This window comes from Mesoplodon bidens (genome assembly GCF_964165515.1).
Source record: "Mesoplodon bidens genome assembly, chromosome: 1".
Classification (NCBI taxonomy): domain Eukaryota; kingdom Metazoa; phylum Chordata; class Mammalia; order Artiodactyla; family Ziphiidae; genus Mesoplodon; species Mesoplodon bidens.
This window is the reverse complement of record NC_138176.1, coordinates 148,579,338-148,606,724: the sequence shown is the minus strand read 5'-3', so window position 1 is coordinate 148,606,724 and position 27,387 is coordinate 148,579,338. Positions and strand designations below refer to the sequence as shown.

At 38.1% G+C, this 27,387-nt stretch overlaps 1 protein-coding gene across 4 annotated transcripts in view; it reads left to right on the top strand.

Moving 5' to 3' along the window:
• Window positions 1-7,513, top strand: part of KLHL5 (kelch like family member 5) — a 76,916-nt gene extending 69,403 nt beyond the window's left edge. For all 4 annotated transcript variants that reach the window (XM_081234774.1, XM_081234775.1, XM_081234773.1 and 1 more), the window contains 2 exons: window positions 1,222-1,393; window positions 6,164-7,513. In XM_081234774.1, coding sequence (XP_081090900.1) covers window positions 1,222-1,393; window positions 6,164-6,220 — 229 coding nt within the window. In that variant the 3' untranslated portion in view covers window positions 6,221-7,513. The remainder of the gene's footprint in view (window positions 1-1,221; window positions 1,394-6,163) is intronic.
• The last annotated feature ends 19,874 nt before the right edge of the window (window positions 7,514-27,387 follow it).

Below are 27,387 nucleotides of genomic sequence, written 5' to 3'. Positions count from 1 at the left end.
ACAGAGAATTAATTACAGGCTGGAGGCCAAATAAGAAGCAAAAAGGAGAGGGACATTCCTGACATACTATGATATAAAATGAAGTAGTATGAAATACTAAAAGAAAATAAAGGGCTAGTAAGGCTTGAAAGCTTGATCAAGTCATCCTTGTTCGAAACTCAAACATGGGCCTAGGTAAAGAGCCCAACGTCAGTGGAAGCTCTGGACAGTGGCTTAGGCTCCCATCTGCTATGGTCAGTGGAATGGGGAGAATTGAAGGGCTTTAGGAGGTAGAGGCAATAGGAGTGTGTATGAACACTCCAAAGCAGGAAGGAATATGTTTCATTCAGAAAACTGGAAGGCGGCCACTGTCATTGGAGAACAAAGAATGATGGAGAGAGTGGCAGGAAAGGAGTGGGGGGACATTGGCGCAGATCATGCAGAGCCTTGAGGCCTTATTAAAGACTTTGGATTTTAAAGAGCAATGGGAAGTTAATGAATGTGTGTGTGTATATTATTCAATAAATTATAAATGACTAGAAGAAGAATAAAAAGTGAAATGAAGGTTTTGTTGATGACAAGTGCTTTCTATGAAATAATAAGCAGAGTTGGTTGGTGTTTTCTGAGAGAGCATGATAGTTACACCTACATTTCACCTGTATTGGGGAGAAAATAATTCAGACTATGCTTTTTACATGTTGTAATCCAGGAAAGGGATATAGAAGTCTTTATAAATTTTGCCCCATAAATTACAGGCCCACTACAGGACTGCATCCAGTGAAAAATTCTTCATTGATACAAGAAGTATTGGAAGCAGTGTTAAGTCATCTTAGCATGATCTATCTGCTCTTAGATAGCAATTTGGGGCAGTTCTAATTAACATACTTCATGAAAGGAACAAGAAGCTCCAAAAATGGACAGTTAGCAATGATTGAGGCTGTAAGTCATCTTACATAGAGCTTCATGAATTGATTTCCTCAAATTTTCAGTAGGCAACCTGAAACCTTAAAGCAGTTTTCAACATTTACATTAGCTCTTTTGACTAGTTTAAGTGTTATGCATCTGCAAAATAATTCTATTATGTTGTAAGTTAAAAGTTTTCAGGAAAATATTGATACTTTTCTCTAAAATATGTTCAAATGTATTTTATATAGCAGATAAGATAAGATTAAATGACGAAACTATTTTTATGTAAAATATTGTGAGAACAATATCAGCTCCAGTTCTAAAATTTTCTTTCAGATATGATCCTAAAACGGATATGTGGACTGCAGTGGCATCTATGAGCATCAGCAGAGATGCCGTGGGAGTCTGTTTACTTGGTGATAAATTATATGCTGTCGGAGGGTATGATGGACAGACTTACCTTAATACAGTGGAGGCTTATGATCCCCAGACAAATGAGTGGACCCAGGTATGGCATTTCATTTTTCATTATTACACTTACACTGTTTTTGTTAACAAACAATTGTTTTGGTAAAACAAATCCTCTCAATTATGTCCAAAATATATAGCATAAACATGATAAAGTCATCTTTTAACTAAATATAAGAAAACAGAGGGAATATTTAATTTTATAGTATAGTTAAAATCCAAAATTACCTTTAAAGTATAAGTTAGTACTCAAAGAAATTCTTATTAGTTGGTTATTATTATTATTGTTAGCTGCCACCATTTACTTGCTGAAAATTGATGAGATGTTCTAGCATTGATAGAGCTGATAGGACCACAAGAGGGCTGTAATAAAGGGAGGGAGATTGTGGAAAATTAAAAACAAAGATAGTAGTCAGGAACAAATGAACCACTTACCCATACATGAGCAATAATTTTTAAATACTTAAGCCACAGATATTTGGGAGCAGATCAAATGTCTGGCTATAACCTAGTAGAGATGGCAATCCTAAATTACATTAACAAGTAAGAAACCTGACCTGACAAAGTTAACAGAAAAAATTCCCTCTTTGTCTATTTCTGAGAGGGCCTAGCGCTTCTAAGAATGATCTTTTGAGATCTTTGTTTCCATCATCACCCAGAACAGAACCAGGAATTTTCTGCCTCTGGCATCCAATTCAGTATATAGTACATAAAAGGCACTCAAATGTTTAATTGAGCCAAGGTTTTCCTACTTACAAGGGGCGGTGGTAAGTACTGTCAAGAAAACAATACTTATGAGAATCCCTGCTGTCCCAGAGCTTAACTACTTAGGTAGGTGAGATCTGCTCACGTAAAGGGAGGATCCACAGTGTGGAGCAGTTGGTATGAAGTGTCCCATGGTATAGGCAGTGAATGGCCTAGGAAATCAAAGAGAAGAGAGAAAATGGCTGTTGAGAGGGCTTCAGTAAGGAAGAAGTGGGATTTAATCTAAGCCTTAATGAATTGATCCAATTCAAAAAGATAGAAGGAAGGAGCTTCCCTGGTAGTCCAATGGTTAAGACTCCTTGTTTCCACTGCAGGGGGTGAGGGTTCGCTCCCTAGTCAGGGAACTACGATCCCACATGCTGTGCAGCGTGGCCAAAAAATAAAAGGTAGGAGGAAAAAGGAAATTGTGTGAGAAAACATGAAAGAAATGTCACTAAAGCAGAAGTATGCAGGCTCTATTAAGGAAGTGTGGCGGGTTATAAGGCTCCATGCTTGAGAAGAGTAGGAGTTCTTATTGGAGAGGAAGGTTGGGGTCAGGATGGAGGTCCACAATGGTCAACCTAAAGAGTTTGGTAATGAGAAACCAGTGGAGATTTTTAACCAAGAGAGCAATGCAGTAATAGAAAGTCCACATGTCAGCAGCTGGGGACAGGGTAAGTTGGGTTAGGGGCAGGGTAAGTGAAGCCTGGGTGAAAGGAAAACATTTATAAAGTTACTTCAGTTTTAAGGCTTGAGGTGTTAAATATACAGATGGATCCAAGAGATATTACCAAGTCCTGTTTATTTTTAATTTATACACTTACTAGGTTGTATAGAGAGGTGCAGCTTCTGAAGGAAACAACAAAAGAGTGATCAGAGAATGTCTTAGTAGATAATGAAATAGAGCATTAAAAGAGAGGTGATGCGGGCGGTGGGGGGGGGCTTCCCTGGCAGTCCAGTGGTTAAGATTCTGCCCTCCCAATGCAGGGAGCACAGGTTCAGTCCCTGGTGGAGGAACTAAGATCCCACATGCTGCATAGCGCAGCCAAAAATAAATAAAATGTTTTTTTAAAAAAAAAGGAGAGGGGAATTTCAACAGCGTAAGGAAGAATGAAGTTTTGTCATTCATGAAGTTGTCAGGACCTTTGAGAATATGATAGAAGCAGAAGCCACCACACAGTGTAAAAAGTAAAGAGAAGAGTAAAAGTAAATGTGGGGGGCTTCCCTGGTGGCGCAGTGGTTGCAAATCCGCCTGCCGATGCAGGGGACACGGGTTTGTGCCCCGGTCTGGGAAGATCCCACATGCCACGGAGCGGCTGGGCCCGTGACCCATGGCCACTGAGCCTGCGCGTCCGGAGCCTGTGCTCCGCAACGGGAGAGGCCACAACAGTGAGAGGCCCGCGTACCACACACACACACAAAAAAAAGTAAATGTGGGAGATAGAGGGGCATACAGTTTTAAAATAATGATGATGATAGAAAGTTAATACTTATTATGTACCCAACTCTGGTCTAAGTACTTTACATTAAAGAATCTTCCCAACAACCCTATAAGGAAAGTACTATTATTTCCTCACTATGTTGGATGAAGGAGTCTGAGGCAGAGAGGTTAAATAGCTGACCCAATGTCACACAGCAGATAAATGGTGGAGTTAGAATTTGAGCCTAGGATCTTTTTCACAATAGAGATGAAGACGAGAGTTGAACAGGATTCCAGATGCTAGAAGGAGAAAGCAAAATTGAAGGGCACTTTTCTGAAAGAAGGACAGGAACAGAATTGAGAGCAAAGGCAGGTCCTCCTTAGACTGGAGGAAAGATCTTATCCTCCAAAGCTGGAGGGAAAAATGAGAATATCAGTGTAGAAAGATACAAAGTGTTTTCAAGTGAAGAGAAGGATAGAAAAAGAGACTTAGATTGTTATGACCTTGATCTTGTTTCTTAAGTAAGTGAGATCACTTGGTGAAGGCGAGAAGGCATAATTTGAGAACTTGAGTTAGAGCTACAGGATTTCATAGAAATTATGAGATTACCTACCATCAGCCTCCTACCATGGCAGAAGTAATTGTGAATGATAACCAAGGAATCCAAGAAGAGATAGAAGAATCTCTTTTCCTGAGATGTATTTTATTTAAGCCCTTAGGCCAGTTATAAGGAAACCTATTAGCCTGTATTTCAGACTTGCTGTTACAGATAATTAATACCTTATGCTGAATCACCCTGTATCAAAATTAATAATCTGTGACCACATCACTCTTTGGTTTACATGCCATCTCCATTACTTTAAAAAAAAATTTTTTTATTGAAGTACAGTCAATGTACAATATTATAAGTTACAGGTATACAATATAGTGATTCACGATTTTAAAGGTTATGCTCCATTTATAGATATTATAAAATATTGACTATATACCCTGTGTTGTACAATATATCTTTGTAGCTTATTTTACACATAATAGTTTGTACCTCTTAATCCCCTAGCCCTATTTTGCCCCTCCCCCTTCCCTCTCCCCACTGGTAACCAATAATTTGTTCTCTATATCTGTGAGTCTCTTTCTTTTTTGTTATATTTGCTAGTTTGTTGTATTTTCTAGATTGTACATATAAGTGATTTTAAAGCTCCTAAATGTGAATTTACAACCATAGTATCTGAAAAATAAATGTTTTCCATTCAATGTTTCTACAAATAGACAAGAGGACATTTATTTGTACAGGGAATGAAATGTGATTACTAAGTCTTAAGCCATCACCCACCCCACTACCAGCCTTGACCCAAAGCAGGAGATGACTGCATTGTATTTAACAAGTTCTCTAAGCTAAACTTTCTAGCTGGTTGTCGTGACAACATCAGCTATTCACAATGTAGAGACTTAGTGTCTTGAGTGTTTTGAGAAAAGCTGCTAATTACAGACATTTTGATTTAAATGACGTAGAGGTTACTTCTAGAATACTGTAAGTAGATATGGTTTTAAAATAGGTTATTTGTTCAAAAAGATGTAACAGTGATCAAAACAACTAATTCCTATGGAGAACAACCAAGAATTCTCTTAAAATTGAAGTCAGATGTATTCTTAAAATCCACTCATTGGTCTGGGGAGGAGGAGTCAAAATGACTAGAAAGTCACTTTGATATCATGTATTTGACAAAAATACTTTATGACATACACCCACATACATAAGCACAAAACAGACTTTCTTAGTACTTTATATTAGTCACCCTTTCCCAAATGCTAATGTCTTAATTCTGTTAGCTCAAATGCATAGATTCTTACTGGGCTCCAAGTAGTCCTTCGTTTAAAACTATCCTTGTCCACACTTATCTCTGCTATGAATTGCCCAGTGTCTAGAGTACTTTAAAAAAAAAAAAAAGAAGAAGACAAGAAGTGAAAGATTTAAGAATTGCTCCTAATGCATAAGTCAAGATTATACCTTTCCCGTAGCACCTCATACTTCTATCTCACTGTCATGGAGTTTATTCACCAGGTTTGTTTCCACTCCTAAGGAGTTCAATCGGTAGTATTTATTATTTATTCACTCTGGTAAAAAGCAGTAGAATGGGTTTAGACCCTTCAGCCACGCTGAGAAGGTCATCAGTGAATGTGAAGTTAGTGGCTCCTCTGGAGTCGACAGACCCGGGGCATGTGGTATATTCTGTGTACTCTCTCTGAGATAGCACTTCTGTTGCATGGCCTCTCAGGATAATACTTGGTATTTTCTCCATATTAGTCACAAAGTTACTCTAAGTGTTCAGCATTTCCTCACATCCACATTGTGCATCATGTTGGCCAAAATAGGTTTCATGTAGAACAATTCCTGTGCTGTCTTTAAAAATCACCTTTAAAGAGAAGTAAATACTACATAATTATGTTATATACCCAAAACAATTTAGTCTATGAAGCTTTGGCATCAGGAGGAAGAGTCTTGTTTAAGACCTGAGCCACCTTAGAGTTCGGGCAGCAGCTCTTTGCCAACAAGTACGAACTATTTCAGTATTTCACCAACTGGTGTGGTATTATCAACGTTTTTACCCACAAACCCAACACGTGTCTTTTTTTTTTTTTTTTTTTAGGTTGCTCCACTGTGCCTAGGAAGAGCTGGGGCTTGCGTTGTGACTGTAAAGTTATAACTTAGTGCTTTGTTTTCTAAATGAAGATATTCGCTTCCTTTATGAATTTAGTATAATTGTTCTACTATCAATGGATACGTTTTTAGTAAATTTGCAAGGCCACATTCCGGGGCACGAAGTGCCTGGTCTCTAAGGGAAGATGTTAAAACAAGGAAGAACCAGGATTAAATACTTTTATTTCTTAGCAAATCAAAACTGCAGCTGGTGGATTGTGAATGTATGTTCCTGATATAAAATATGAGGACAAATGCACTGCTCCTGACACAACCCAGTGTTAACCGGGAATTTCATTTCTTTTAATAATCAAGCACATTTTGCTCACATTATCCACATTTCTTTTATTACAGTGCAAATACCCCAGATAAAACTTCTAATGTTTTGCTTTGTAACTTTATCATACATGAATTATGGTAATTTTTTTCATTTGTTTACTTAACCACAACCACTGTTTTAATGATACTAAAGACTATGCATTTAGTTGTTTTCAGAAATAGCTGCATTATATATGCTTCGCTTGTGGATATATTTCTAAAATCGGCTTAGTCCAATGAATAAATAAAAATATTAAAGAGTTAGAACAACAAAGACCAAATAAAAACTTGATATGACCTTTGGGATCTATTTAAATGTTCATTCCATCTAGATTCACCAAGAACTCCATGTTATTGATATTCTTAAATTAGAATTGAAACATGGTGTTTTGCATTAAATTTAAGATATGCAAATTTTGTGGAGAAAATGTTATATACCCTCTAATGTTCTTTCACCTAATTAGCATTCAATCATGTGAATTTGCTTTCTTTTATATCATTAAAAATGTTTTGATTTTATCTTTTTATATTGACAGAACTGTTTGGATATTCTTATGTACTTAGATCTCTATTTGCCTCCCCTGCCTTGTTTGCTATCTTTTGCCAGAGTTAGTTAATCCTTTGTGCTTCTTTATAATCAAACAGTTTGGGGGGAAGGGGCTTATTCAATGTTTGAAAAATAAGTTTAAAGTGTTTATTACCCAAAGTTTTGTACATTTGTAAACTCTTAATTACATATGTGAATGTTAATATTCTCAGTGAATTATTTATTTGCAAAAATGCACTGGGCAGTAACATTTTATGATAAATCCTTTAAGGTATAAGTCATTAACTTATATCTTAATATAAAATGAGTATAAACTAAATTCCCACCTTTTAAAAGTCCATATTGTGGTTAATGTGTTTTTATATTTTATATCAGGGTAGCCTTTATTTTAGTTGCTTCCTTTAAAAATTAAAAGAAACTTTTTTTTTTAGCTGATATTGAATGCTTGTGAAATGTTTCTACACAGGAAACCAAAAAACTTAGTACATCTGTGCACAAAATAAATTCCATGGGCATTTTACTGGTGTGGCCACTAAGAAAATAGCAGTGATAGTGACAAACACATTAATATTTCATGTATTCATTATAGTGTGGATATGAATTCAGTTACTTTCCTGACAAGGAGGGATCAGTGGTAGAGTATATTTATGTATTTAGGGTAAGGGAGAGAAGAAGAGGAAAAGCTGTAAGAGACAAAGCAAAACTTTCAAAAGCAGAAATGTGTCAGTACATCATCCCTTCTTGTGGCGGCTTAGACCTGTGATTTGGAAGGAAAGTACTTACACTTGTGATCATTTCTCATCTCCACTCATCATCCACTCTCTTGTTCCCTGTGCCCGCAGTGGAGTCAGACTCACCTTAGAGTAAAGGAACTGATTCTTTTCTCTGAGGATCTTCCTTTCCTTTATGGGATTCATAGAACAGTCCCTTTGATTTTTTATCCCACTGAAGGGGCCTCTCTAATGCAGTTTTGTCATCAGTAGGCTCTGCTCTTCTGGGTACTAGTAAAGAAAACTATTTCTTTTCTAGTGACAGAGCATTCACCAAAGCATTCATTCTTCTCCTAGTCTGGGATCTTATAAATCTAGAGGAAAATATGGCCCTTCCTTGTGTGCATCATCTAACATTGCTGCCTTGACTTTTACTGTTAGCTTCTGCACTGAGATGTCTAGCTGCTCTTAATTTTAACCCCAATTAATGACCACCTTATGAAAAATAATAATATTTCCTATAATTATTGAATGTTTATTATGAACTAGGAGCCAAGTTTTTGCATGTATTAATGCACTTAATCTTCACAGCAACCTTATGAGGTATGTTCTGTTACTATTCTCCTTTTTACAGATGAGGAACCTGGGTCATGAAGAGTTTAACCCCAAGATTCTATATAGCAAATAAGTGGCAGAGCAGGGATTCAAACACAGGCAGTGGCTCAGGAGTCCATTCTGTCATCACTCCTGTTTCTAGGTAGAAAAAGAAGTTTCCTTTTATGTGAGAAATCATTTACTTTAACAAAAAGAAAAGTGAAGAAGGCTTATGCTTTTTAGAAGTGAAATTTATCAGTCACACTCTTATCAGAAGATTTTTGTTTCTTACTATTGGGAAATTTTGTTTAATTCTCTTATGGAATTTTATATACATTTTGCTTTAGAAGAGTAACTGCAAGAAAACATACATTTCAGGTTTTATAAATATTAGATAAATTGCATGGTATTTTGGATGGCTGAACCATAAACAAATTTATTCATCAAAAATAAGCTTTATTGCCAACAAAATAGATAACCTAAATGAAATGGACAGATTTCTAGGAACACACAAATCACTAAAACTGACTCAAGAAGAAGTAAAATATCTAAACACATCTATAACAAAGAGATTGAACCAATAATCAAAAACCCCTCAACAAAGAAAGTACAGAACCAGAATTTAGTAGAAATCGCTGGTGACGTCTACCAAACATCAAAAGAAGAATTAACATGAATTCTTCTTAAACTCTTAACAAAAAAATAGATAGGGAGTTAACACTTCCTAATTCCTTCTATAAGACCAGCATTACCTTGATACCTAAGCCAGACAAAGACAGATTATATACCATGACAAACTAAGATCTGTTGCAAGAATATGGGGATGGTTCAACATATAAAAATCAATCAATGTGGTATACCACATAATAGAATGCAGAGAACTCAGAAGAAACTAGAACAGTGATATGAAAATAAAGCTCTTTGTTATTTAAAAAAAAGAATGAAGGGAACATAAACAACATTATCATCTCAATTGATAAGAAAAAGCATTTGACAAAAATCAATACCCTTTCATGGCACTCAGCAAACTAGGAAGAGAATGGAATTTCCTCAACCTGTTAAAAGGCATTCATGAAAAACCCACAGCTAACAGCATACTAAATGGTGAAAGATTGAAAGGTTTCCCTCTAAGATCAGGAAAATGTTCACTCCCACTACTGATAGTCAACATTGTACCAGAAGTTCTAGCCAGAGCAATTAGGCAAGAAAATAAATAAAAGGAATCACAATTAGAAAGGAAAAAGTAAAACTCTCCATCTGCAGCTGACACGATCTTATATATTAAAAATCCTAAAGAATGCACAAACTATTAGAGCTAATAAATTCATTAATGTTGCAGGATACAAGATCAACACACAATTGTTAGTTGATTCCTATACACAGCCCCCCCCAAAAAAAAACTAAGATGGAAATTAAGAAAACCATTCCATTTACAATACTTGAAAATAAATCTAACCAAGGAGGTACAAGGCTTATACATTGAAAAGTACTAAGCATTGCTGAAAGAAATTAAATAAGACCTAAATAAATGGAAGACATCTCATGTTCATGGTTTGGAAGACTTAATGTTAAGATGGCAATACTCCACAAATTAGTCTGTAGATTCAATGTAATCTCTGTCAAAAGCCCAATGGCCTTTTTTTCCAGAAATGGAAAAGCTGATCCTAAAATTTGCGTAAAATTGCAAAGGACCCAAAAGAGCCAAAACAATCTTGAAGAAGAACAAAGTTGAAGGAGTCACATTTCCTTATTTCAAGATTTATTACAAAGCTACAGTAATCAAAACAATATGGTACTGGTGTAGGGATAAACGTATAGACCAAAAGCATAAAATAGAAAATCCAGAAATAAACTGTGGTCAACATATTATGGTCAATTGATTTTCAACAAGGGTGCCAAGACCACTCAATGGAGAAAATAGTCTCTTCAGGGATATTCATGTTCAAAAGAATGAATTTGGTCCTTACTTTACAACATATATAAATATTAAAGACCTAAATATAAGAGCTAAAACCATAAAACTCTGAGAAGAAAACAGGCATAAATCCTCATGACCTTTGATTTGGCAGTGATTTCTTAAATATGACATCAAAAGCACAAGCAACAAAAGAAAAAATAGATAAATAGGACTTCATCAAAATTAAAAGCCTCTGTATCAAAGGATACTATCAAAGTGAAAAAACAACCCACACAATGGGAGAAAATATTTGCAAATCATATATCTGATAAAAGTCTAGTATCCAGAATATATAAGGAACTCCTACACTCAACAAAAAGACAAATAATCTAATTTTAAAATGGGCAAATACTTGAATAGGCATTTCTCCAATGAAGATATATACAAATGGCCATCAAGCACATGAATAGATTCTCAACATCATTAGTTATTAGGGAAATGCAAATCCAAACAACAGTAAGATACCACTTCACATCCACTAGGATGACTATAATTTTAAAAACAGAAAATAAGAGTTGGAGAGGATGTGGAGAAATTACATAGCAAAGAAAATGGTAAACCAAGGTGGAGCTTCCAACATCAAGAAGGTGATTGAAAGAAGATGAAAGACTGAGGAATGAGGCCTTGAACTCAGTATGTCAGGTCTCCCCACCGAGTCTCTGGGCCTGAGGACAAGCAGAGCCTCTCTTAGGTGTTGAAGCATTTAAATGAAATTGGGCTAAAAGCTCATGTTTTATTAAATTGCCTCAGACTTGGTCATTTGTTTACTGAAATATAGGGAGGTTGAGTCAACTTGATTACGTGCCAGATACTGTGTGCTGAGTACATCATGTATATGTTCATACATTTAATCTTTACAATAGCCCTATGAAGTAGATATGGTTATTCCCACTTAATGATGTAGAAACTAACAGAGCCAAATAACAGAGCCAAATTTAAAAACCAACCAGATGTGTATGACCTTAGAGTCTTTAACAAAAATCTATGCAAGATTGCCACATGAAGGTGAGTTCTGGCTGTCCTGATTACATAGGATGATGATACCTATTTGATGCCAAGGTTAGATATTGTGATAGTACCCTCATCACATCTGTGCTACATTTTAAGCTTTCAATGAGTGGAAACAGGCTGGGTAGTTCTGCCTATTATGTGCATGAGTGCATACACACACACACATGTGCAGAAACTGATCCTTACTAAGTACCTTTCTGTGGTGAGAGGACAAAAGCAGGGCATTTTAGTAAGGATGGCATATTTAATGTCCTGGGTACAGAGAAGAATTGGTGCTGTCAATAGAGTGAAGAGTGGGGATGCTGAGTAGAGCAGTAATGAGTGGAAGTGAGAAGATGAGCCATTAGTAGAAAGTCATGAATCCATTATTAGAAGTTTAGTATAATTTAATAGAGACAAATGCTTAAAAATTCTAAGGATATGAGGAAGATGATTCTGTAGTTATGATGTATTAGTCAGGGACCAGTCAGGAGACAGAAAGCACACAATAATTTGAACAGGGGAGCTTTGATATAAAGAATTAAATGCTATAATAGCGGACTGAACTCACAAAGGATTGGCTGGTTATTAAGATTTGGAATTTGATTCTGCCCTGTTTTCAAGCTAGTAAATTAGCCTGTTATTGTTTCATGGATGCTGGCCGAAGACACAAAACTCCTGGATCAGAGAAAAAGGATTTTATTACTTAAGGCGTAGAAAGCAGTATGACTGTCATCCTTGGGTTAATTCCCCTTGCCTCCCAAGTCCCACATGAGCAACGTGGAAGATCCCAGGTAGGAAATTCCCTGACTTGGGGAATCCACTGCTTTTGTAGTAAATGGTAGGCAACCCTTAATTTAAACTATGTCTCAAATTTTAAAATTAATGTGTAGCATCTAATATTCCTTCCATGATTTGATTCCCTTGTCCAGCCCCAATTAAACTTCAAATTCAGAAGTTCAACAGAGACATGGAGGTACATCTCATGTTCTACCTAAACATCAATTGAGAGAGTGATAAAGGATGTTCTTTTCCTTTTCTGCATGAACTAACAATAACAAAATCTATTGTGGCCATCTTAGACTGTGTCATACCAGCCTATGGACCCTTCCTTGGAGAAATGGAAAAGAAAAGAAAATGAGTGACTAAATAATAGAAGAAAAAAGAAAGAAATAGAACATGGCAATGGGGAAAAAATGATTTACAGGGGATATTATGAAGTTAAACAGAGAAGGGGGAAATAAAGAATAGGGAACAAACTGTCAAGATTTACAAGGCTTTTGAAAGTAAAAACAACAGCCCTTGAAAAATGTATACTGTTTACCAGTAACTTCAATCTAAAGTACCATCTGATTTTGTTGCCAAGCCAATTTAAAAGTAGGTAAGAGAATCAGAATGACTGACTGTAAAATTAATCTAATTCAGATAAAAACATACTAGGGACTTCCTTGGTGGTCCAGTGGTTAAGAAGCCACCTTCCAATGCAGGGGACGTGGGTTCAATCCCTGGTCAGGGGAACTAAGATCCCACATGCCGCGGGGCAACTAAGCATGCACGCCACAACTAGAGAGCCCATGCGCTGCAACAAAGACCCAGCTCAGCCAAAATAAATAAATTTTTTAATTAAAAAAAAGTAAATAATTTAAATTTCATTTAAAAAAAGCATTTTCCTATCCTAATAATGCGATCTAAAGCCATTAGGTGGAATATGACAAGGATGGCACCTGCAGTGGTGTTGAGGGACGTCATGGTAGCCCCATGTGGGGTATTGGAGTCCAAGTGGGGTGAAGAGGGCATCCTACAGAGGAGAGGGATGGCCTGGGGTAGGGTGTCAGACCCCAAGCAAGGTAAGGAGGGTAACCACACAGGGGGCAGCCTGGCATTAGAAAGTCAGAGCCTGAGCAGTGAGGAAGGTGTGTGTGGGGAGGATGACACAACGAAAATCTGGAAAGAGGACTTAGAGCCCAGCAGGGAGGCATGGGCATCTGGGCAGAGAGGGAATGGGGACAGGGATTAGAGAGTGTTTGCATACAAGGGTGTGATGTTGTGATTTATAATAAGAAATATGTATCACTATTTGTCTTCCAGTTTCTGGCAGCCTCCTAAAACCCTTGGAATTTCCTGAGCTGAGGGCGATCAAGGTGTCTTTTGTGTGTTAATGAGGTAACTTTCCGAAAGCACCTAAGGATGGAGGTCTGTTGCCAGGAGAACCAACTTAGTGATTAGAGGGTTGGAATTTTCAGTCCCACCTCCTTTACCTCAGGGGAGGGGAGAGAGGCTAGAAGTTGAATTAATCACCAATGGCCAATGATTTAACCAATCGTGCTTTGTAATGAAACCTCCATAAAAACCCAAAAGGATGGAGAACTGGGTTGGTGAACACGTGGAGATTCGAGGAATGGAATGCTCAGCAAGGACTGGAAGCTCTGAACCCTTTCTCCATACCTTGCCCTATGCATCTCTTCCACCTGACTGTTGCTGCGTTATATCCTTTTATAAACTGGTAAATAAAATGTTTCTGTGAGCAGCTCTAGCAAATGGATGGAACCCAAAGAGGAGGTTGTTGAAACCTCCAATCTATAGCTGGTTGGTCAGAATCACAGGTGACGCCTGGACTTGAGATTGGTGTCAGGAGTGTGAGGGTGGGTGAGTAGGGGGTAACAGTCTAAGGACTGAGCCCTTAACCTGTGGGATCTGCCGGGATATTTCCAGGTAGTGTCAGAGTTGAGTTGAATTGTAGGACACCCAGCTGGTATCAGAGAATTGCTTGGTGGTGTGGAAAAACCCTGCAGACATTGGAATCGGTCCCAGAACTATTAAAGGGGATTAATCAAACTAGTGATTATATTAAGGATAATGAATGACCAGATTCTCACTGTTGGAGAAGAGAGTTATGAATACAGAAAAGGAAAAAAAACTAGAATGAACACTGTAGTGTTGAATTGGAATTGGGCACATTAGTGTGAACTCAGTTTTCAAGATAGATTTAGATAGATGAAGATAGATAGATAGATAGATAATAAATAGATAAATAGATATATTCCCTAGCTCAGGCCTCAGAGAGTCTGGGAATAGCAGTGATCACATCTTGTGCCCAGATCTTGACTTCTAAACATCACTTTCTACCAAAAGGAATGACAGATCCTTGGGCAAATGGCTAGTTCCAGAGATGAGGCAGGGAAAATACATGGTGAACCTGGAACATCTTATTGTGCCAGTAAACAAGGCTGTGCTCAAAGAATGTTGGGGACATAGCAAAAGTACACAGAAGTCAGCTTCGAGGGGCTTCCACTGGCCAAAATGGAGCCAATTTCAGCATAAAAATAAATGAGAATAATGAATTATATCCCTTTGAATAACACAGGAATCCATACAGGTATAAATAAACACACAAACTGAAAGTTTGATGAGGAACAAGATACTTACATGGTTCTAAGATATCTTCCCCCCCAAATATTCATTTATTACAAAGGGCAAAGGATAACTTTACAGGTAAGAAGCCTGGCAGATACCACTTTAATCAAGTGATCAAACTGAAAATCATCAGTAATGGGACAAATCAAAATCTTATGCCACATGATAGAATGGGATGAGAAGAACACAGCATTACTTCTGTTATACTCCTGCCGAAAATGCATAACATGAATCTAATCAGAAAATATCAGACAAAGTAAAATTGAGGGTCATTCTACAAAACAACTAGACTGGAATTTTCAAACATGTTGAGGCATGAAAGTTAAGATTGAGTAGCTATACCAGATTGAAGACTAAAGAAAAATGGCAATTAAATGCAATGCATGATCCTGGATTGAATTCTTTCACTGTAAGCAACATTATAGAGACAACTGTCAAAAGTTGAATGGTTCTGTGAATTAGATGATAGTAATGTATCAATGTTAACTTCTTGATTTTTATGGTTGTATTGTGGTTTTGTAGATAACTGTCTTTGTAGGAAATACAATGTATTCTGGGGTGATGGGCCATCATGCTGGCAACCTACTCTCAAACAATTCAGGGCAGGAGTCAGGGCAGTGGTGGGGGGGGGCGTTACTTTTCTGTAACTCTGATTGTTTCAAAATTTGGGAAAGTGGTTTTTAAAAAGTAGGCCCATTTTAGGCTTAACACATGTTCACTGTGTTCTAGGCCTCCTCCTTCCAGTTTTCCACAAAGCAAATTTCTTGCCTTCCTCAGATGTATAGGAAACATTAGTGGAGTTGAAAATCATCTACAAGTAATTGATTATTGAAAACTGCACATCTGATCTCAGATTTGCCAATGATAGCTTCTCCGCATATAACTCCATCAATATGAGATCGATTTTATGAAAATGATCCATATTGCAAATGAAGCAGACAAAATTCAGTTTTCCATTTCTTCCTTCCAAGAAATTCTTAGAAGCAAATTGATACCCTTCCCTGTGGAAGAGATTAGATAAAGTGCGTGAAGGCATGGGAAGAAATGCTGAAACCTTTGAAATGAGTAGCATATATTTTACACATTAACTAGGAAGATGAAAAGGTGTTTTATATTCAGGGATAGCCTTAAGGTTTGAAAGACCTGATGTAACCAGAGTGTTTTAGGACCTTAGCTCTGTGTTATACTAGTGGTCCTCCTATAGATAGAAGTATCAGCTAGAAGAAATCTAGGGCAGGTCTCGGGTCCCTGACCACTTCTGCCCTGTAAGTCTGATCCTGTGTGTTTATCAGAGAATGTTGCAGTGTAACAGTTACATTACTTATCCATTATTTTCACTCTTTCAGAATAGTAACTTTTCACTCTCAAATAGTAACTTTTCCCTTGGTTCCAAATATATCCCATACGCTTAGCATTTTTAAATACCATAGGATATCTTTTTCTTTTTTTTAAGAAAAATTCATATTTCTGGTGTGTTTTCAAGAAAAATCTTGAAGTCTGCAGCTACTTAAGACAATATTCACATTTCTCAACCCTACTACTCTGATTTTTCCTATTCTTTTTATTTTCCTTAATTTCTTTCCTTCCCTTTGGCATGCTTCTCCTCTGCCCTTTTAGAGAAAGCATTAGTTTCAATCATTTACCCTTGGAGGACAGGTCCATCCAGAAGTTTGTAAATCACTAACACTAAGGGACTTCCCTGGTGGTGCAGTGGTTAAGAATCCACCTGCCAATGCAGGGGACAAGGGTTCCACCCCTGGTCCAGGAAGATCCCACATGCCACGGAGCAACTAAGCCCGTGTGCCACAACTACTAAGCCTGTGCTCTAGAGCCCGTGAGCCACAACTACTGAGCCCGTGCACTTAGAGCCCATGCTCCAAGAGCCCGTGCTCCATAACAAGAGAAGCCACCACAGTGAGAAGCCCACGCACCGCAATGAAGAGTAGCCCCCGCTCTCCACAACTGCAGAAAGCCTGCGTGCAGCAACAAAGACCCAACGCAGCCAAAAAATAAATAAATAAAAAAATTTAAAAATAAAGACATAATATTTTTTAAAAATCACTAATAATTGAGACAAGCGATACCCTTTGGTCACTGCATGCTCCTCACTGAGGACCTAAACACCCAGTTTTAAAAAAATTCAAATCCCCAGATACAGTATATTCTTAGGTATATTCAGAATATAGGTAAGTCAGAGCTTCTACCTAAGGCTCTTTATGAAACAAACAAAAAACCTGGATCGTGTGATTAGGTAGATTCAATAGTTGTTTTATGACAAGGTCTAATCTGATTTTCAGAAAAGCTAGTTTTGTTTATCAAGAAAATCACATTAAATGTAAAGATTCAATGTTTGTACATAGGCTTTTTTTTTAATTAAGTCAAAATTCATGTAACATAATATCCATTTTAAAGTGAACAATTCAGTAGTATTTAGTATATTCATATCGTTGTGTAACCACCACCTCTATCTAGTTCCAAAACATTTTCATAAGCACAAAAGAAAACCCTGTAGCCACTAAGAAGTAACCTCCCATCCCTCCTTTCCCCAGCTCCTGGCAACCACCAATCTGCATCCCATCTCTATGGATTTACCTATTCTGGGTATTTCATGTAGAATAATACAATATGTGACTTTATGTCAGGCTTCTTTCACTTAGCATACTTTCAAGATTCCTCCATTTTGTAGCATGAAATGTAGCAACACTTCATTCCTTTTTATTTTGGAAAAATATTCCATTGTATGTGTATACCAAAATTTGGTTATCCATTCATGGACATTTGGGTTGTTTCTACCTTTTGGCTAACGTGAATAGTGCTGCTATGAACATATGTGTACAAGTATTTGTTTGAATCCCTGTTTTTAATTCTTTGGGGTATATACCTAGGAGTGGGATTGCTGATTCATATAAGTAATTCTATGTTTAACTTTTTAAGGAACCATCAAACTGGTTTCCAGAGCAACTGAGCCATTTTACATTAGTGAGCATAGGTTTTTACCAGAATTAGCTCTCCACTTTCAGAAACAAAACAGGCGTTCCATCTGCTGTTTTACATTTGGCATACTCTAGAATAAACGAATGGTTCTCACCTCTGTACACCACAGAATTAGAGAGAGAGAGACAGAGACAGAGACAGAGACAGAGACAGAGCAGGAAAGAAATAAAAGATAGGCTTCATCTCTAGAAATTCTGTTTCAATAAATCTGGGTTGAGCCTGAGCCACCCCAATTGACAAGTCATTCTAATGGCAGTCAGGATTAAGAACTACAATATGAACTCCGGGGAGTAATGCAAAAAATTTCTCCTAGAGAATAGGAATCATTAAATTGTCATGGACCCAGAACTAGTTTTTTTTTTGTTGGTTTTGGTTTTGTTTTGTTTTGTTTTTATAGCTCTGCATTGGAGTATAATTGCTTCACAATACTGGTTTAGTTTCTGTTGCACAACAAAGTGAATCAGCCATATGCATACACGTCCCCATATCCCCTCCCTCTGAGCCTCCCTTCCATCCTCCCTATCCCACCACTCTAGGTCATCGCAAAGCACTGAGCCGATCTCCCTGCGCTATGCTGCTGCTTCCCGCAAGCCAACTATTTTACATTCGGTAGTGTATACGTGTTGATGCTACTCTCACTTCACACCACCTTCGCCTCCCTACCCAATGTCCTCAAGTCCATTTGCTATGTCTACCTCTTTATTCCTGCCCTGCAACTAGGTTCGTCAGTAACTTTTTTTTTTTTTTTTTAGATTCCACATATATGCGTTAGCATACAGTATTTGTCTTTCTCTTTCTGAGTTACTTCACTCTGTATAACAGACTCTAGGTCCACCCACCTCACTACAAATAACTCAATTTTGTTTCTTTTTATGGCTGAGTAATATTCCATTGTATATATGTGCCACATATTCTTTATCCATTTATCTGTCAATGGACATTTAGTTTGGTTCCATGTCCTGGCTATTGTAAATAGTGCTGCAATGAACATTGTGGTACATGACTCTTTTTGAATTATGGTTTTCTCAGGGTATATGCCCAGTAGTAGGATAGCCAGGTCATATGGTAGTTCTATTTTTAGTTTTTTAAGGAACCTTCATACTGTTTTCCATAGTGGTTGTATCAATTTACATTCCCACCAACAGTGCAGGAGGGTTCCCTTTACACCACACTCTTCACAGCATTTATTGTTTCTAGATTTTTTGATAATGGCCATTCTGACCAGCATGAGATGATACCTCATTGTAGTTTTGATTTGCATTTCTCTAATAATTAGTGATGTTGAGCATCTTTTCATGTGCCTCTTGGCCATCTGTATGTCTTCCTTGGTGAAATGTCTATTTGGGTCTTCTGCCCATTTTTTAACTGGATTGTTTGTTTTTTTGATATTGAGCTCCATGTGCTGTTTGTATATTTTGGAAATTAATCCTTTGTTGTTTAATTTGCAAATATTTTCTCCCATTCTGAGGGTTGTTTTTTCTGTCTTGTTTATGGTTTCCTTTGCTGTGCAAAAGCTTTTAAGTTTAATGAAGTCCCATTTGTTTATTTTTGTTTTTATTTCCATTACTCTAGGAGACGGGTCATAAAAGATCTTGCTGTGGTTTATGTCAAAGAGTGTTTTTCCTATGTTTTCCTCCAAGAGTTTCATAGTGTCTGACCTTACCTTTAAGTCTTTAATCTATTTGGAGTTTATTTTTTTGTGTATGGGGTTAGGTAGTGTTCTAATTTCATTCTTTTACATGTATCTGTTCAGTTTTCCCAGCACCACTTATTGAAGAGGCTGCCTTTTCTCCATTGTATGTTCTTGCCTCCTTTGTCATAAATTAGGTGCCCATATGTGCATGGGTTTATCTCTGGGCATTCTATCCTGTACCATTGATCTATCTTTCTGTTTTTGTGCCAGTATTATACTGTCTTGATTACAGTAACTTTGTGGGATAGTTTGAAGTCGGGGAGCCTGATTCATCCAATTCTGTTTTTCTTTCTCAAGATTGCTTTGGTTATTCGGGGTCTTTTGTGTTTCCATATAAATTGTAAAAATTTTTGTTCTAATTCTGTGAAGAATGCCATTGGTAGTTTGGTAGGGATTGCACTGAATCTGTAGATTGCTTTGGGTAGTATAGTCATTTTCACAATATTGATTCTTCCAATCCAAGAACATGGTATATTTCTCCATCTGTTTGTGTCATCTTTGATTTCTTTCATCAGTGTTTTATAGTTTTCTGAGTACAAGTCTTTCACCTCCTTAGGCAGGTTTATTCCTAGGTATTTTATTCTTTTTGTTGCAATGGTAAATAGGAGTTTTTCCTTAATTTCTCTTTCTGATTTTTCATTGTTGGTGTATAGGAATGCCAGAGATTTCTGTGCATTAATTTTGTATCCTGCAACCTTACAAATTCACTGGTTAGTTCTAGTAGTTTTCTGGTGGCATCTTTAGGATTTTCTATTTATACTATCATGTCATTGGCAAACAGTGACAGTTCTACTTCTTCTTGTCCAATTTGTATTCCTTTTATTTATTTTTCTTCTTTGATTGCCATGACTAGGACTTCCAAAACTATGTTGAATAAGAGTGGCGAGAGTGGGCAGCCTTGTCTTGTTCCTGATCTTAGTGGAAATGCTTTCAGTTTTTCACCACTGTGTATGGTGCTTGCTGTGGGTTTGTCATATATGGCCTTTATTATGTTGAGGTAGTTTCCCTCTATGCCCATTTTTTGGAGAGTTTTTATCATAAATGGGTGCTGAATTTTGTCAAAAGCTTTTTCTGCATCTGTTGAGATGATCATATGGTTTTTATTCCTTAATTTGTTAATGTGAGGTATCACATTGATTGATTTCCATATATTGAAGAATCCTTGCATCCCTGGGATAAATCCCACTTGATCATAGTGTATGATCCTTTTAATGTGCTGTTGGATTCTGTTTGCTAGTGTTTTGTTCAAGATTTTTGCATCTATGTTCATCAGTGATATTGGTCTATAATTTTCTTTTTTTGTGATATCTTTTTCTGGCTTTGGTATCAGGGTGATGGTGGCTTCATAGAATGAATTTGGGAGTGTTTCTCCTTCTGCAATTTTTTGGAAGAGTTCGAGAAGAATGGGTGTTATCTATTCTCTAAATGTTTGATAGAATTCGCCTGTGAAGCCATCTGGTCCTGGACTCTTGTTTGTTGGAAGATTTTTAATTACACTTTCAATTTCATTACTTGTAATACGTCTGTTTATATTTTCCTGTTTATATTTTTTGGATGATCTGTCCATTGGTGTAATTGGGGTGTTAAAGTCCCCTACTATTATTGTGTTACTGTCGATTTCCCCTTTCATGGTTGTTAGCATTTGCCTTATGTATTGAGGTGCTCTTATGTTGGGTGCATAAATATTTACAATTGTTATATCTTCTTCTTGGGTCCTTTGATCATTATGTAGTGTCCCTCCTTATCTCTTGTAACAGTCTTTATTTTAAAATCTATTTTATCTGATATGAGTATTGCTACTCCAGCTTTCTTTTGATTTCCATTTGCATGGAATATATTTTTCCATCCCTTCACTTTCAGTCTGTATGTGTCCCTAGGTCTCAAGTGGGTCTCTTGTAGACAGCATACATATGGGTCTTGTTTTTGTATCCATTCAGCCAGTCTGTGTCTTTTGATTGGGGCATTTAGTCCATTTACATTCAAGGTTATTATCAATATGTATGCTCCTATTACCATTTTCTTAATTGTTTTGGGTTTGTTTTTGAGGGTCTTCTTCTTCTCTTGTGTTTCCCACTTAGAGAAGTTTCTTTAGCATTTATTGTAAAGCTGGTTTGGTGGTGCTGAATTCTCTTAGCTTTTGCTTGTCTGAAAAGATTTTGACTTCTCCATTGAATCTGAATGAGATCCTTGCTGGGTAGAGTAATCTTGGTTGTAGGTTTTTCTGTTTCACCACTTTAAGTATAACCTGCCACCCCCTCCTGGCCTGCAGAGTTTCTGCCGAAAAATCAGCTGATAACCTTATGGGGATTCCTTTGTATGTTATTTTTTGTTTTTCCCTTGCTGCTTTTAATATTTTTTCCTTGAATTTAATTTTTGTTAGTTTGATTAATATGCGTCTTGGTGTGTTTTTCCTAGGTTTTATCCTATATGGGACTCTTTGTGCTTCCTGGACTTGGGTGACTATTTCCTTTCCCATATTAGGGAAGTTTTCAACTATAATCTCTTCAAATATTTTCTCAGACCCTTTCTTTTTCTCTTCTTCTGGGGCCCCTATAATTTGAATGTTGGTGAATTTAGGGTTGTCCCAGAGGTCTCTGAGATTGTCTTCAATTCTTTGCATTCTTTTTTCTTTATTCTGCTTCTCAGCAATTATTTCCACTATTTTGTCTTCCAGCTCACTTACTCATTCTTCTGCCTCAATTATTCTGTTATTGATTCCTTCTAGTGTATTTTTTCATTTCAGTTATTGTGTTATTCATCTCTGTTTGTTCTTTAGTTCTTCTAGGTCTTTGTTAACATTTATATTTTCTCAGTCCATGCCTCCATTCTATTTCCGAGGTTCTGGATCATCTTTACTATCATACTCTGAATTCTTTTTCAGGTAGATTGCCTATTTCCTCTTCATTTACTTGGCCTTGTAGGTTTTTACCTTGCTCCTTCATCTGTGATGTATTTTTTTGCCATCTCTCTCTTTTTTTTTTTTTTTTTTTCTTTTTGTGGTATGCGGGCCTCTCACTGTTGTGGCCTCTCCCGTTGCGGAGCACAGGCTCCAGACGCGCAGGCCCAGCGGCCACGGCTCACGGGCCCAGCCGCTCCGCGGCATATGGGATCCTCCCAGACCGGGGCACGAACCCGTATCCCCTGCATCGGCAGGCGGACTCTCAACCACTGCGCCACCAGGGAGGCCCTCTCTTTTTTTTTTTATGAGTGGGATTGTGTTCCTGTTTTACCAGTTGTTTGGCCTGAGGCTTCCAACACTGGAGTTTGTAGGCTATTGGGTAGAGATGGGTCTTGGTACTGAGATCAGGATCTCTGTGAGACCTCACTCCGATGAATATTACCTGGGATCTGAGGTTCTCTGTTAGTCCAGTGGTTCAGACTTGGAGCTCCCACCACAGGAGCTTTGGCCCAACCCCAGGCTCGTGAACCAAGATCCTGCAAGCTGCCTGGGGAGGCAAAAAAAAAAAAAAAAAAAAAAAAAGAACAATAACAAAGTAAAAAATAAAATTACACTAGGAAACTAACAGATATGTTAGGAAGAATATAAAGATTAAAATATAGATGAATCAACAACCAGAAGGTACATGAGTACCACAATAGTAAAAAAGAGGAGGAGGGAAAAGAAAAACAAAAGGGAGGGGGGAAGACCTTGGCTGTGGAGGGTGGGGTCTAAGCAAGGGCAAGGTTTGGGTGGTGGGCAGGGCCAGTGCTTAGGATCCACAGGGCTGGAAAAGGCCCTGGGGGATGTGGGAGGTGGGGCTTAGGCTCAAGGAACAGAAGGGGCCCAGGTGTGCCCTTCCCCTGGTCTCAGAGGGCAGGGGACCTCACCTGGGAGCCCAGTAGGCTTCCCAGGCTGAGTGGACAAGGCCAGCGCCCTCTGCTCCTCTCCTGCTCCTCCTGGAGGGCTCCTCCCGCCTGCCTCTCCTCATCTTCCCAGCCTCCCTCCTGTTGCCCCAAGGACCTACACGGCCTGTATGGGTCTTTGGAGGGGAGAGTACTGGCTTGGTAGCTCAGCAGGCTCCCTGGCCTGGTGGGCCAGGCGATCACCCTCTACTCCTCTCCCCCCCTTCCTGGAGAGTCCCTCCCACCTGCCTCTCCTGATCTCCCCGGTCTCAGAGGCACCGATCCCTCCTGGGCTCCACTTCTCCTACCCCCTCAGTCTCCCTACATCCCACTGGTTCACTTTGGGGTTCCTCCCATCTCCTTGGGCAGCAGAGTCCCCCACCAGTGGCCAGCAGGTGCCCTAGTTGTGGGGAGATGCTAACTCTGTGTCTTCCTACACTGCCATCTTGACTCCGCCTCCCAGAACTAATTTTAATTTCTTAATTTCCTTGCTTATTTGATTCATAGCCATGTATCTGCATCTAGATCATGATTGGCACAGAACTGGACAAAAATAATTGGCTTAATTTTGAATATTCAGTTATATATATATATATATTTTAAATAAATTTATTTATTATTATTTATTTATTTATTTTTGGCTGCTGTTGGGTCTTTGTTGCTGTGCACGGATTTTCTCTAGTTGCAGCAAGCAGGGGCTACTCTGTTGTGTTGTGTGGGCTTCTCATTGCAGTGGCTTCTCTTGTTGCAGAACACAGGCTGTAGGCATGTGGGCTTCAGTACTTGTGGCTCACAGGTTCCAGAGCGCAGGCTCCGTAGTTGTGGTGCATGGGCTTTGTTGCTCCATGGCATGTGGGCTCTTCCTGCACCAGGGCTCAAACCCGTGTCCCCTGCGTTGGCAGGTGGATTCTTAACCACTGCGCCACCAGGGAAGCCCCAGATATTATTTTTGAATACACTATCTTTCTCTAGTTATTGTTAGGCTTATTAGACTTCTTTTCTATATAATTTTTGTTTAATTTATTTATTTATTTATTTATTTTTGGCTGTGTTGGGTCTTTGTTTCTGTGCGAGGGCTTTCTCTAGTTGCAGCTAGCGGGAGCCACTCTTTATCACAGTGCGCGGGCCTCTCACTGTCGTGGCCTCTCTTGTTGCGGAGCACAAGCTCCAGACGCGCGGGCTCAGTAGTTGTGGCTCACAGGCCTAGTTTCTCTGCGGCATGTGGGATCTTCCCAGACCAGGGCTCAAACCCATGTCCCCTGCATTGGCAGGCAGATTCTCAACCACTGCGCCACCAGGGAAGCCCTCTATATAATATTGGTAGGAAATTATTTCCTCAAATGGCTATCATTTTAAAGTTTGGAAGTGTAAATGATAAACTGGAGGCAAATTATAAGATGATCAAACAATATTGGCATTTCCTGGAAGTGTAGTATGCAATAAAAACTTTCTGAATTTATATCTATTTATGTTTAAAATCTGAATTCCACCTAAATTTCCTAGTTTCTTTATCTGTACTTAGTGTTAAATGTCATTATTTTCCATCCCCAATCCCATGCTATCCCTCTTTCTCTTCACTTTGGAAGCTCTCCTCTTTCTCTCTTTGGAAAAATGTTTTTCTGATATTATAACAAGTTATGTTAATCATTTTTCTCAATATCCTTTTGAGAAGCTTCATACCATTTTTACCAGCTTTTATAGCAGATTCTGACAAATACTTTCTCATAACGACATACTTTTCCAGATAAATTAGAGGTTCCTGAAGATTACTATAATAACATATTTATTTATACTTAAATAAGGAATCAATTTTAAGTTACATAGTTTATTTAAAAAAAATAGCTTTGTGCACTCTAGAATTACCCCTTCCCATATACTGTATAACAGATTGGCTAACTCTTCAGTGAATCTCTCCCAACAAATGGACACCAAATCCTTTCCCAGATGTACAGGTTTAATCATGTTCCTGGTTCTTAAATTTTAGAATGGGAAGCTGTATTTCTCTTCTTTCCCAAATATTTTACATAAAATTTTGTATTCAGGTAAGGATACACATATTTCCAAGGTATACAAAAACTTCCAGAAGAATACCACAACTAAAAATATTTTTATCAATTTTCAAGTTCCATTATAGATAAGAAGAGTGAAGCTTAGGGGGAATTCCCTGGCAGTCCAGTGGTTAGAACTTGGCACTTTCACTGCCATGACCCAGGTTCAATCCCTGGTTGGGGAACTCGGATTCTGCAAACTGAGGTGCAGCCAGAAAAAAAAAAGAAAGAAAGAAAGAAAGAAAAGTGAAGCTGATAATTATTGCTACAATGGCAATCATATTACAGTATATAAATGTGTCAAATTAACATGTTGTACACCTTAAATCTATACCACATTATATGTCAAATATATGTTTCAATTAAGAAAAAAAGTGAAGCTGAGAAAGTTAAGTACATAACCTGTTACTAACTGGTTGTTACTGGGTTCAAATCAGTTTGTCGGCATCTTCCACCTTGTACCTCATTACCTCTAAGTATCCTTTCTCTTTTATCCACCTATTGAAATCCTGCCTATTCTGTTAGCCTAATGAGAAAAACAGAGTAATAAAAAACAAAAAACTAGGCATTAATTAGGATCCCTGTTTTATCTAAAATAATAATACCAAATTCTCCTTGCAGCTTAAACATAATAAATTGAAAAGTGACTTTCAGAGGCATATACTTGGAAAAGATTTGTTGCTTTGTAAATTTAATCAACATAAAAAGGAATACAGACTGTTTTTAGTATAACACGTATGACAAAAAAGTGGAGAGGCTTTAGGAAACAAATATGGAGAGAACAGTGGCCTCAAAGTGTAATCCACAGATGGGTGTAATCCACAGATGGGCATAATCAGCATCACCTGAAAATGTGTTAGAAATGCAAATTCTCCACATCAACCCCAGAAGGACTAAATCAGAGACTCCAGATGGAACCAAGCAACCTGTGTTTCATCAGGCCCTCTAGGTGAGTCTGACACCCACTAAACCTACCAGATACACAGTAAAGTTAGAGAACCCATTTTTCTAAATGATTCAGCCTCAGAAGCAGTGGAAGGAGTTGAAAAAGAAAAAGTTGATTTTCTTGGTTTGGGGAAACTAAAAACTTTTATTAGGATTGTATGCTTTTCTATTGCTCAGTACTAAGCACCCTAATAAATGTTATATTATTTGACCTAAATAAATGTGTTAAATGCACACATATATACCATAATTATAAATACATAGTAAAATTGGTATACATAGGGGCAAAAAATAGAGGGAAATATGCCCCCCCAAATTAATATGTTGATGTGGGATTTTTGTTTTCTTTCTTTTTAACTCATTCTCCCATATCAGGTAAACATAATACATAGAAATTTGTACGCTTTTCCCCTATTAATTGGTCTTACGTCAGTTTAATTCTCAGGCCCTAAAGGTAAAAGTAAAATTTTGTCTCACATTCCCTAAATCTAAAAAAGTCCCATTCACTCTGTTTTAAATACTACAAGGACAATTTCTGAATTTCTACGTCTCTAACCTTTTTCTCCTTCACTCAGTCACCTATTAAAAACGTCTCCGTTTAAATGTGCAGGTCTTGCACCCAAATTTAAACATCTGAAGATACAAATATATCCCCAGCAGAAATCAGTCTTCAACTTTAACATTCCTTGAATAGCTTCAGAGTGATCTCTTTGCGTGGATTGCTTAAGAGTATTGCCCCATGAACCAGCTCCGCCCCATGAACCAGCTCCCCCCTCCTTTTATCCACTCTCAGCTCCTTTATTTTCTTGAAATTCTCAGCGCCCTCCCCTGGCTACTATTGCCTTCTTAGCAGCCGGGGCCGAAATTTACGCAGGCGCTTTCCAACGTCTCACAGAGTTAGCCTCCCCTGGGTCGCATCCAATCAGGGCCCAGACAGAAAGCAAGGGCGCAGCAAGCCCTCGCGAGGTTCAAGTTCTCTGGGCCTTGCTTCGCGGGCATCACGTGATCTCAGTCCACGCCTCCCTCTCTTCCTCGCGGAGGTCGCCGCTAGGCACTGTGCTTCAGCTGGCGCTCGCTGATTGGCCATTGCTCGCGCGGTCTCCTGGGTGACGGGAACGCGG